Source organism: Manacus vitellinus, unplaced genomic scaffold, assembly GCF_001715985.3.
Source record: "Manacus vitellinus isolate BGI_N305 unplaced genomic scaffold, ASM171598v3 scaffold_3_pilon, whole genome shotgun sequence".
Taxonomy (NCBI): Eukaryota; Metazoa; Chordata; class Aves; order Passeriformes; family Pipridae; genus Manacus; species Manacus vitellinus.
Genome location: NW_021940535.1, coordinates 37,761,794 through 37,775,220, shown reverse-complemented (window position 1 = coordinate 37,775,220; position 13,427 = coordinate 37,761,794). Strand labels below are relative to the sequence as shown.

The window sequence follows — 13,427 nt, the reverse complement described above, 5'->3', positions numbered from 1 at the left end:
AAACACCTCATCCCTCCATGGTTTCAGCGAATCTGCCTGGCTGATATGTTAAATTAAAAGGAAACAGTATCTATGCTGTATACTAAAGCTGTACTATGAAATGCAAGGAACCCTGTACAGAATGAAGGCTTTAAATAGGAAGGGAATTTCAAAAGGAGCAACTAGGCATTGCTAAGTAGTCTGAGTGTGATTTGTGATGTGCTTGGGATGAAATTTGGGACATCGTACATGGCTTCTTTGATTTTTATTTTATAGTTGGTTGGTTGGTTGGGGTTTTTTTAATGAATAATACCAGCTGTAATGTGTTACACAGGTTTCTTGCTGTAGCATTGTAGCAATAGGCATCAGCTCATATCTGTTGGAGAACAGGATCATTGTCCTGACTCCTAACTAAACATGCAGTATATGCTGTAAATTGCCTTTATTATATGCTGCTTAAATATCTCATTGTCTGCTTTGCATACAAGCAATTTATTGCTGCTTATGTTCTGACAGAATGAAAACTAATGCTTAATTAAGCATTGCCCTAGTAATGTGGTGTTTAGGGTGAATGTATCTGAATTAAATAAGGGCCGTTAATAATGCCTAACAATTTATGATATATTCATTGCTTGATTTCAAATCATATGAATTAGAGAAGCTTATTTGAAATGTCACCAATATGAAAATGGCTTTGTGGGAACACCTCTCTGTGTGCTAATTTCGGAATCATTACCAGCTGAGTCTTACTATTTATTCAATGTCCAGTAGGCTTTTATTATTCCCTTATTTGCAGTTTAATTACAACCTCTGTTTTCCTGACAGTGTGAATTCAATCCTAAACCTGCAGGAGCAAAATGAGTTGCAATCAGTCGTTTTTTTGCCTGAAAGCTTCCTTTTGCTTCAGCCCCCTCCCACCTACCATGACCAAGCCACTACTCTGGGCAGATCCCTACTGCCACAATTTTTTCTACCATATGTTTAAAGAGGCGATACCAGTCTTAAGGCTTTTAAAATTCTTCTACCTTAAAGCTTGCAAGTTGTTGTTTCCATCTCGCATAACCACCTGGGTTTATACTAATATTACAAAAGATAATTTGAATTAACTACTTAAAGAGAGGTTTCTGAGTCACTTATTAATTATCTTGTGTGCATGAGTTTACAAGCGTTATTAATACACGTGAGGTATTTATACATAATATGCATGGTTACCGTGCAACTAAAATCTTAGTCGTTCATATTTAAAACAACATTCTCTAAGACTATTATATGAGATTTAAATTCTTCAAAGATACAGCAAGCATTGTCTGTTTCAAATAGCAAGACAAACTTTAGCAAAATTTTTCATTGGCAACAATAATTCAAGGCAGTTAAAGGACATAGGTTGCAGGACTAGAGGAACTTTTCTTCTCAATATGATGCACATACATTTATTATGGAGATGCTATGCATTTGGATTCTCATATAATTTTTAAATGAATGTTTGATCCTGAGCCCTCAGCAACAAGTCCGTCCTCTGTCCAGTGAGCTCTTTTTGCTTCATTTACTCTCCGCCATTATCTTGCAGGAAATTGTTTCTTGCTTATGATTTTATTACATTCAAAAGCACTCCTTAGAGGAAAATGGCTATTTCTTATGTAATTATTACGGCTATTGTAACACAGTTTCTGTTGTAATTGGATGAACTTTCATCCTCACAGGCGCATCTCATTTGCTATTGCTAAGGGAGCTGCCTGTATTTAATGGGTAACGCAAGAGATGCGCATAGTATTTGTCAAAGGTATCGCGTGCATCTTAATGTGTTTTCTCTTGTGCTTGACTTTCAAACACAGACAAAAAGAAGCAAAATTTGCATCTGAGATAAGTTGGGGGGCTCAAAATGTTTTCTTTACGTTTCATATTTAGTGTCTTTCAGATGTGACTGTTACTCGCACAGTGATGGCAGAGAATTGATCCCTCTGACCTTTCCCTTTCCTTTTAGCTTTTCAAGAGCTGTTTGTGGGGGAGTTTTGGATATTGTTTCTTCTCCCTCCCTCTCCCCCCAATGTGGTTCCAGTTTCCACCAAGATCTAATGACACGGGTATTCCATTCTGTCTTGTGTGCATTTTCCAGTCTGGCCTCATCAAATCTGTCCGAAAAATGTACTATTGCACAAAGAACCATACTTGAAAGGTTTAAATTAATTAATGGCCTGTGCCACTGGGACATACCATTACTCGGCTGGTGTGCTATGCCAAAGGTCGTTTCTACTGTGTGTTCATCACCTGCTTTTTTATTTTCCTATTCTGCTAGAGAGGAGTTCCCTAAAATATTAGAGAAATTACTTTTGCATATCTCGGAGTTGGACGAATCTCAAAAAATCAAAACAAACCCCCACAAAACCAAACAAAACCACAAACAAACAAAAAGAAGCCCCCAAAAATCAGAAACCAGCACCCCTGGGAAAAAAAAACCAAACCAAACAAACCCCAAACATTCTGTTAGTCTGCAGTTTTCTCCCTGATTGGGGAATGGGGGGAGTGTGCATTTAGATCTTATTGGAACTTCTTAGAAGTATTTTGGAATTTTTGCTTAAAATAGATGAATCTCAAAAGTGTGCACATACAAACACATTTGGCTTTGTTATTTTGCTGTGCAGATGATGCTTGTAAGGCCTACAGGTACAAGTAAAACTGTGCCATTGTAGCACAAATTTAAGTATTCACAACATGAAAGCAAATCTATAGATGTATGTAGAGAAAATTTACATGAGCAATTTAAGAAAGCAAATGTATGTGAAAATTTGATCAATGCAGTTTTGATAATCTAACATGTAAATTTGAAAGCAAACTTTCTTTTGTTTGTAGATAGTTGAAGATGTTTGAATTCAGCATTTTTGACAGTATTCAGCAGAAGGTGTTCTTGGGATCACTTTTGTCTGGAATGTATATACATGTAGATTTCTGCTGGCTTTCGTTCCAGTGTGGAATTTGTTGTATGATCTGGCAATCTAAAAGAGAAGGTAATTCTGTATAAGCAAATCTAAAGTTTCATATCTCTGCGTAATATAGTTACATGTCCCTACTTTTATTTGTACAGCAGCAGCTACACTAGTTCTGCAGACTCATGAACCACTCTGTGGTTTCAGGGTGAGATTGATGTGCAGCAGTATCAACTTCAGTAAAGAGCATGTATGTTGGATGTAGTGATTTTCGATCAGTGTTTTGTTATGTTATGTTGTATTTAATGAGGTGTCATTGTGATTTATTAGGTTTGTTCAGCTGTATTTTCAAAAATTTACTGGAGTTTCTTCTTTCTCTCCCTTTGGAAGGAGAAAAGAGCATTCTCCCTACAACTCCAGGGAACAGAGCACACTCAGCTCATTCCAGATATCTATTTCCTTTCTCCATTCTGCTAAGTAGCTGCCAGACCTCTATCTAGAGCTTTTCAGGGATTTCCTAAGAAGCATTTTTTAAAGTAAATTCAACTGATTTAATCAGTTTTCATGTAGACTGCAAAGATCTGAATAATAAAAATGAGATATGACAGGGAACATTACTGGGACTTTAAAATACTGAAAAGTAACAAGGACATCTGACCTGCCTGTGTTGGTTTCTTTCCTCTGCTTAAGAGCTAAAAGGCTCCTCACTGTTTTCTTACTTTGTTTAACTTCAGTTCTGCAAAAGGTCATACTTGCAGGGAGTGCATTTTTTTCCTCCTGTATTTATAACCTAAGGCTGCTTCAGTGAAGGTTTCTCAAAAAGCCTCTCTGGAAGAAAATAGCATTTAAAGGCAACTAACAGCTTCCTAGTTGGAAAACAGTGGTGGATAAGCAGTGCTGAGAGCCGAGAGTCCCAGTGTGCATTAGTATTCATATAGAGTGGGATTTCCCTCTAACCCCTGTAGAAAACTGCTGAAGCAGAATGTGCTTTGCATGAGCAAAAACATTTGACTGGGTAAATCGAGATGTGTGACCAGGGTGTACAGTACTGTGAGAACACAGGTAAAATGTATGTTATGGGTATTTGGTGACTGTTGTTGTAATGAGTATCTCGTTCCTGGTTTGGAAGCACCACTGCAAGCTAACAATTCTCTTTTATTTATCATGATTTAGTTAAATTTTACTAAAGTAAGGGTAGATTAATACATGCAATAATAAAAACATGCCTACAAACTAGGTCATGGTAAAGTTGTCTACATTTTATCACAGAGATGTGGTTAGAAGTGGATTTCAAATATATGTGAAAAATCCTAATCTGGAGAATACTGGAATATTAATTTGAAAGCTAGAAAGAGTAGATGGTCCATATAAATATAAGAAAATAAGGAAAATGTTAGGACTTCCATGCCCATCTATTTCTAAGCAAAAATCCAGCTATTTAAATACTTTGTCTAACTTGAGCAATCAAAAAAATGTCTGAATACTGTGACAGAAAAACTCATCTGAGTTCTGCACTACCATGAGAAATAAAGCTGTGCTTATTGAACCCAAAGTGTATGCATTCACATGTATGAAAAATTTCATTTTATTTTCTATAAATAGTTCAAGACACAGTCATGTAAGGCTACTGTGTAAGCTACAAGGGTAAATAGTAATTGGAAATACAGAATTTGAATTATCTTTGGAAAGCATTGTGCAACTGAAGAAACAAGAACATTATTTTAGGATAGGAGACCATTTTGCTGGCATCCTTGTTGACCTTCCATAAAAAGTACACTCCAAGCGTGCTTTGAAGCCCTTTTTTTTTTTCTGAAACAAGTACAAATATGGAATGGTCTTTCTTCTCTTTCAAAGTATCAGTCTTGAGATTGCATTTAATCTGGAAAGAATAAAACTGCTTTTGCGTTCTTCTGTTACTTACATTCGCTCCCAGGACAGACAGACAAGAAATAGTTGACTGAATAACATTTTCATAGTTAAGACATATGCAGCATCTTTGCAGAGACATCAGCAAATAAATATATTGTGTTTTCTCTAGATCAATGAACTGAGCCATGTTCAAATCCCTGTTATGTTGATGCCAGATGATTTCAAAGCATACTCAAAGATAAAGGTGGACAATCACCTTTTCAACAAGTAAGTACAAGTAACAATTTTGTGTGGAAGTGGATAGTGGCAGTGATATTTTTATGAAGTACTATGAACTCTGTTATTTTTCAGTGCATGGGACTGAAGTTTTGATGATTAAGTTAATCCTGCGATAAACATAACCATCTGTGCTGTTCTAAAAAGCAACAGCAAAGGATGCTGGGTAGAATTTTTCCTCCATATGGTTTATTATTGCCTTATGAGTATCTTAGATATTGAAGGTGATCCTTTCTTGGTGTGATTATTTATGGCTGATACAAGTTTTTATTTGGATATTTTTAAAAACATAAATTCATGCACATGTACTTTTTATTAACTGTAATATTTGAATAAGAATGAGAATCTAAAGCATATATCAAATGTGAATAGTGTTCAGCTTTTTATATTCCATAACAGAAAGCTGTACCAATCATATAGAAGCTTCAAAAGTATTAAGGTCATTTCATGTAATATCTATGTCTTTTAAAAATAAATCCACCATAAGCAGTATGTACAGACATACAAAACTATTAATGCTTGTTTATGTATAACCTGAATTTTATTCAAGAATATATTCTGCTTTTGTATAAGTCTAAAATTAACACTAGGGTATTAACATTAGTTATGTATTGAATGAGTTAAATTTTCTCAAAGCTTTGGCACTGTCAATACATTTTGGTGTCACAGATGGTACAGTAATTATTGTGTAATCCAATCTAAGATTTCACCCTTGAAGTAAGTTTAGGGCAATGGGAAAGCATTCTTTTCTGCTTTTGAGTCCATGTTTCAAAGTTGTCAAAATATGGTTTGTGTTTATTTCATCCTTATGTTGTAGCTCCTTAGCTAATAGCTAAGTTAATAAATGTGTATACATTTATTAAACATTGTGAAGATGAAGAAAATAACAAAACAAGACCAAATCTCTTTGAAAAAAGAAAGCATTAGAAGGGAGATGGTAAATCTCCTTATCCTCTGCTTTCTATGAACAGAATTGAGACAGAATTCTTTAGAGATACTTGTTATATATGCACATGAATTAAGTTGATTTGGTTTTATATTCTTTCAGAGAAAACATGCCAAGTCATTTCAAATTTAAAGAATATTGTCCAATGGTTTTCCGTAATCTGAGAGAGAGGTTTGGAATTGATGATCAAGACTTTCAGGTAAGTTCAGTCTGAAAACACTTAAACTGGTGGTACAGAGATTTTAAAGTTTAGTGATGATGCAGTTGTGAACAAGCAGGCCAGTGTGCTGAAATAAGACTTTGGGGTTTTTGTGTAAGTTGGAGGAAAACTAAGAGAAGAAGAAGACTTTCTTTCTACATATTCCCCCACCTGCAGACAGAACACTTCTGTTTTACCTCTTGGCCTGCCCTAGCTGTCTTCTGCTTCCTATCCTTCTGCCGTCTTTGGTCTTCCATGTTTCCCATTAGAGTACCTCCCAGTCATAAACCATGTTATTGAATCTGCAGGGTAATACTGCTTTCAACAGAGAGAAAAAATAATGTCTGGACACTACTGACAAGATATGCTATATTCAGCTGAGTAACTTACATAACAGTTACTTCAGTGGTCTGTCTGTGTGAGATGTGGTTTTTGAAATGACCATAGCCTTTTTTTTTCTTTTTTCCCTTCATGCTCTTTTTGGTTAGAAAAGAGTGACCTGTGGCCTGCCGGCTTCATCCTGCTTCATCATGTCTCATTTTCCTGTTGTTAAGGGGATCTGGAAACAAATCACTTGTGTAAAGCAGATACAACAAACCAAGAAATTGCTCCAGATTTGGCAGAACTGCTCCATGCAGTCAAAGCTTCTTTCTGTCTTTGCAAAAGAAAGTCCTTGAACTCTGCTTCAGTCTGATTTCCACTTCTCACTGACAGTTCCCTTTTCCATTAGCGGTTCCTAATGCACAGTGTTGGGTCACAGGGATAATTCCTTCTGCAGTCACACTGCAAGATGTCCTGTCCTAAGGAATACATGCCGTGCAACCCAGCACCGCTTCCTCTCATGTTGTTTTTTAAACTATTTTGGTGTGAGCTGCAGTTGTATTTATAACTTATCACTGTGATACATTGCGAGAATATTTAATAAATGGTTTTAAGTAGCTAAACAAATGGTACAAAATGCATTTGTACAATAATGCTCCCATTCTTGCTAATAGAGCAAACTGAATACTGCAGCTGAAATCTACATCTGAGTCCTTCGATGATCCTCTACCAATTTTCCCCTTTTCACTATCAAATAATGTGTTAGAAACACATAGGTGGGTTAAAACACACTTGAAGGAGTGCAGATGGAGATTAGTTTATGAATCTCAGGATACAGCCACTGTAACCTTGGTAAGACATTTTGCCAGTCAGTGGAGAAGACGGTTGGGTTGGTTTATTTTGGTACAGCTGTTGTGGTTATGTTGCGTGATTTTTTCATTATCCTGTTTACTTGAAGAGGAAATACACTGAGACGCAGGCCAACAGTTAAAACAGTTCTATCCAGTTGCATTCCTAGTTCAGTTTTGCTGATGGACCAAGGAGGATCCTATCATTTGGGAAGTTATTTGATCCCTTTATATGAAGATTTCCTTTTTCTTGACAAAGGAAAAGGATGAGTGTCAAAGAAGGACATGTGATTGCTCCTAAACTTAAAATTGTTGTGTCAGCTCATGCTTGCTATTTTTCAGAAGGTGGGGTTTTGGCATTACTACACAATTAAAGTTAAATTTCATTAAATATATATTAGAAGACTTAAGATGCTGTCGTTAGTTAAAACTGGCAAACTTGTCATAATCAAAAATGTTGCATTCCACAGCACAGTGAAATGGTTCCATCTGCACTGCTGTTCTGCAACAAAATTCCTATTCTAACTATGTTATGCTGCTGTTTGGATTTACTAATGATAACAATGATAAAACAACATTAAGGAACTGTCATTGGACAAACTGTCCACATTTTCAGATTAAAGCCAAAAATACGTCTTTGTAGCTACATATTTTGGGTTTTTTGACGATGCAACCAAAGAACAATCCAACATAAGAAAATATAATGACATCCTGTTTTTTGATACAACAAAATTATTTATTAGTTAGAAAAAAAATCTCAATGTATTTAGTATTTAAAGTATATTTAGTGAAAAACAGAAGATAGTTAATATTAATTTTAACCCAAGGGAAGACAGTGTCTGCCTATTGGTTTTTTTCCTCAACCCAAGCAGTTTATCACTCTGAATTCTTATTCAACTGGAGTAGTCTGATTAAAAAGAAAAAATCTTATGAGCTCAAAGTATTAATGTATTTTGAACACAGTTTCAAAATTAAATTATTCTTATAAAAATACAGATAAAAAACATTCATGTCACCCCATGTGTAAGATAAGGATTATCCCTATTAAGAGTAGAAGTTGCTTTCATTTTAATGTTACAGTCTCTGTGATTTAAGAAGGAAATCTCATTTGACAAATGGAGATCCATGGAATATACTTTTTTTCAGATAATCTTTATCTTCAAGGAAGTTATTCCAATTAATATTGGTTAAAATGATTGTCTTATACTCAGAACAAAACATTAATTTGAAAAATTCTTTGCAGTGTTGAAGTAAGGGAAAGCTTATGGAAGAAAAATCAAGTAACTTTCTCTGGACAGTTTTTCTTATATAACAATTTTCAGGAAGGGAGTCCTAATCAATTGTGAACAATGTCATTCCCATTATTGAGCAAGATAGGATTGGTTTAGATAAATAAACCCAATTACTTTGTTCATTAGTCAGAGGCATCAGTTTAAATCACGAAGAACATTCATTTTAAATGTTTTTGTTTTCAGAGTGTTCTATAGATATCCTTGATGAGTTGTTCCAGAGGGCAAATAGTCTTTCCTGATGAGTAAGCATGAAAAAAAAAATAACCTGTCTCAAGGAAAAAATTGGTAGTGTATGCTCTACTCATTGGGCTATGCTAATTTTAATGCTTTACATTATGTTTATCAATTTGTACAGTAATTTTTTGGACTGCTTAACACATAGACTTAGTTCATATATGGAATGGTTAATATATGAAACTTCCTCCAAGTAGTGTGACTTCAGAGTCAGAGGAATTCCTTAAGTTGTATATGGCTCATGCCTTACAGGAAGCCATTTCTAGTCATGGCAATTACAATTTCTGGAATGGACTCCCTTCCTTCACATGATGAAAACCAACTCCTTTTTTTGAGATGTTTCTGGTAATCTGTCCTGCATCTGCTGTCTTTCATAGTTAGTTGGGTATCTCCAAGAGGCATTTAGTACTAAACTAGAATTAAAGTTTTGTGGAGATACATGTGTGTTGCTAATACTGAGTGGAGGGCTTTTTGTGATTCATTCCTTATTATGGAGAGCAGCATGGAAAATATAGTATGAAGTTAGTGAAGCCTTGAATTTTATTCAAAGGTTGCCTATAGAAACTTGTTATGATAATTAAGTCTTCAATGTAGGTTAAGAAACTTTGTTCTTACGTAAAAAAAAATTTCTAAAATATTTATTGCACCAAATTAAAAACTGGTCTGGCTGTTTTTGCTTTGAAGGGGGAACACAAGAGTTGATCAGTCAGTATGAATCAAAATTTCATTTGAATGATGGAAAAACTTTAAAACCATTTTAACCACTTACAAAGACTATAAATTATCAAAGGGAAAGAAACTATTGTTTTATTTTGTGCTGTTGGATGTTACAAGTACATATGGATCTCAGATTGAAGATGATTTTTTGAAGTGTCAAAATAATTCCACAAGCCAGAGCATTAAGTAAGGACAGATTTTGCCTTAATAGGGTAAATTAGGTATTTTTTGTTAGTGTTTTCTTATTTAATTGAGAAAGACTCCTTCTAACATTGACAGAAAAATACCTTAGAGCATTAACTATTTCTAGTAAAAAAGAAAAAATGGATTAGAAAACAGATGTTGTAAAGTAAGTCCCTCACTAGAGCACTAAAATAATTTTTAATTTCTTTGCACCCCCTCAGCTTTAGACATTGGTTCTGTAAAGGTTATTCTACAAAAGTCTGGATTTTTTTTACAAAATAAATGGGGTAGCTGTTGACCCATCAGTGTTTCTTATCAACTTGGTTGGCATAGTTTATCTTAGAAAAGCCAAGAGTACAGTTCTGGCAGAAGAATTATAGGATTAGCTTCTGTAAACTGCAAAATTATGAGAGATTAACAGGCAAGCAGCTAGCCTGACACCCCCCAACAATCTGTAGAAAAATAGGATCTACTACTGTTACAAATGCTTCTGCTGCTGTTGCTCTGGAAAGGGAAACTTATTTTACTATGCTCCAACACATCTGTTCTTGCTTAAAGTTATTGCTGAATCCTACATCTGGATTCTGCTAGGCAAAAGAGGGAGACTGGGTTCTTGCCCAATAAAGTACAATTGCTCATACCAGAGGGCACCAACGTCCCAGTGTACCTAATGAGCCTTCTGCTGGGGATGGGGCAGAGCACAACCCGTTTCCCTTGAAGTTTTAGTACTTGGTGTAATAGTGACAGGTTCAGATCTGACTTTTCCTGTCTGCAGGAGAAATTTGTAGAGATTCTCTGTACAGGATAAAGAATTAATAAAGAACTTTTAGCAGATGGTCTGTAAGTTCTTTTTAATTTAGATCTGATTAATATTTCTCTAAGCATTTTTCCATGTAAAGATCAACATCTAAAATTGAGAAGAATTGAGAATTGAGAATTTGATTTTGATTTGATTTGAGTCTCAATTGATAATTGAGAATTCCTGCTTTTAAGCAATTTTCCCTAATAACAAACCATGTTAACTTGGTATTTTTCACTTCTTCTGATAAGGGTGTCAATGAGATTTTTCGATATCTCTCAAGCTTTCTGTGCAAGAGGATTTGTAGTCCAGACTCTTAATATGGCATCAGGAAAACAATGCAAATTCTAGATTAATTTTTCAGATGTCAGCCTTTAATATAATTTTAAGTGTCTAAACCTCAGATCATCAAAATTCTTATCAATCTTTAAATATTTCTGCTCATTTTGCATGACTTAGCCAGTCCTAAAACATTATCTTAAGAGCTTAAAAACTGTTTTGCAATCTAAGATAATATGTTTCTTCAGACAAACAAATATTAATCAGACCTCTCTGCTTCTGCACAGAAATTCATGCTTCCATTTATTGGCGCTTGTTTTGTTAAAGAACAAACCACTTCTGGCATCAAACTACAGACAACGAGGTCAGCAACAAATACATCAGTAACAACTATGTTAGGAGTTGGATCTTATTCCTAAAACATGACCTTTTCAATTAATTTAATAAAATGCATTAAAAGTCCTGGAAGCAAGAACTGTCATGAACAGAAAATGCCTATGCTGGTCATTTTAGCATAGTGAGTCTGTCAGGGCATGAAAAATTCTTGGGGTCATCTGTTAGATGAGATTCCTGTAGCAGAGTGTACAGTATGTGGGTCCCAACTGGGCATTGACACCAAGATGTTCAGAACTGCTGACATCTTGTTTGACATGGGAATAGGCAGTAGCAGCACAAAGGTTTTGAACCAGCTACAGTATCAAGAACTTTGGGGTTTGTCGTCTTTCCAGCATGTAAAAAATGAAGTCTGCAATCTATATCTTACATTCTAGGATTATGTTCTAGGATTTAAGTATGAGCCAAAATAGAATTTAGTGATGGTAGAACTTAACTTTAGTGCATATGACAGCAGAAAATCTAACTTCTGGTCTCTCTTAGTTTTCCCTAGAGAAAACATTTGATTTCCCTTGCTTTTGACCGTTCCTTGCCTAAACTAAGTATCATTCACAACTGGGCATTCAAACTAGAAAATAGTAATTTAGTGTGTGCTGGCAACATAAAAAAAATGAACTGGTAGGCGCTCCCTGAGTTCTTGTGGAGATAGCTATTGAAAGGGAGGCATCCAGCCAAGCTTTGCGGGGCTGAAGGGAAAAGGCTCCCAGAAAAAGAGCCCTAACTCTTTCCAAAGCAAGTGCATGCCTTAAGCTGACAGCTCCAAATCTAGATCTACAGTCTCAAAAGAATAATTTGATTTAGGAAAGAATCTCATGTTTTATTCATAAAACTCTCATTCAACGAAGTCAAGGAACCCATAACCTTTCTCCTGCAAGGATAACTCAGAGCAAAAAAGAAAAAGTTGGTGTTTCTCCTTTCTCTGTCAAAGTCTTTCTCCTCAGTAATCACTTCCTGAATGCAATTTGCTTATAAATGTTTATAGGTGTTCAGAATGTATGTGTATCCACATCTTAACAAGGTCGTAGTAATGACTCACTGTTTCAGATGAGTGCACCACAGGACCAGTAGTGTCCTGTTTTCATCTTTTGGAGGTCCCATGACATTCACCATAGGTTCTTTGGGAGCCATGCTCGTGAGCTGACAAGAAATCATTGTGCAGTATTTCCATACATCTATCAAAGGCAGAAGGGGGATTGTGTCCCTGAATGTGCTTGTAGTGTGCGTTACTGGTTAGGTATCCTTTGCTCCCTGCCAAACTTCTTAAACACTTTTCAGTGTGAAAGATCAGTGTTTCCTGATCAGTGTTTCCAGATAAGAACCTGCTTAGTTGCAAGAGTGCACACTGCCAGCATACAAAATAAATCCAGAAGTCTTCTCTACCCATCCCTGCATGACAAACCCAGACACCTCTGGGTTTGGTGCTTCTGTTGTTACATTAAAACACTAGTGCTTTGCCTTTCTTCCTTCTAGAAGTCACTGACAAAACGCTGTCCTGAACACCATCCGAGAAGTGTGTTGCTTGTTTCAAATTACAGCGAAGAACCTTGGAGCATCTATGATGCTGTCTCTCTCATATGCTTCTTAATCAATAATCCAGGTCTAATTCATCCATATCCGTGATTCCTGAGGTCTTGTAAAAAGAAAAAAAGGATGAGGGGAGCTGCAAGCTTGTCTTGTTGGGAAGCTCTGCATGGGCCAGAGAGCAGCATTGTAACTGCTGCCACAGAACAGCGAGACCGTGTGTACAGCATTCTCTTAACAGCAACGAACAACTGCCAGGCTTTCCCACTGACCTATGATTTCAGTCATCACAGAGCATCATCTGTGCACTTGTTTTTGCCTATTTGTTCATGCAAAGCTTGCCCAGAGGCACTCTTAAATAGCCTGGGATGTGATCTGATTTGTCTTTAGGGTGCGTTGAGCTTGCGAAGCTTGTTTTAGTGTTCCACAACTTTCGGATGAGATCACAGTACCAGAAACTGTTGTTTGCCTTTGTCCAGACATCGTGAAATGGGAAAGGTTTAAATCAATGAGAAGCTGTTAAGCCAGTCAGTTTGAAAGATTACTGTTCTTCTAAAGCTCTCCATGCTTTACCACCAGAATTTTCCTATTGCCCTTTTTCTCTTTTTTAGGAAAAGCTCTGACTCAATGACAATTTTTATTAGGCTCCC

At 36.0% G+C, this 13,427-nt stretch overlaps 1 protein-coding gene across 2 annotated transcripts in view; it reads left to right on the top strand.

Moving 5' to 3' along the window:
* PIP4K2A (phosphatidylinositol-5-phosphate 4-kinase type 2 alpha) overlaps positions 1-13,427 on the top strand; it is an 87,137-nt gene that overhangs the window by 30,406 nt on the left and 43,304 nt on the right. For both annotated transcript variants that reach the window (XM_018075763.2, XM_018075765.2), the window contains exons 2-3: positions 4,939-5,036; positions 6,094-6,190. In XM_018075763.2, the coding sequence (XP_017931252.1) occupies positions 4,939-5,036; positions 6,094-6,190 (195 nt within the window). The remainder of the gene's footprint in view (positions 1-4,938; positions 5,037-6,093; positions 6,191-13,427) is intronic.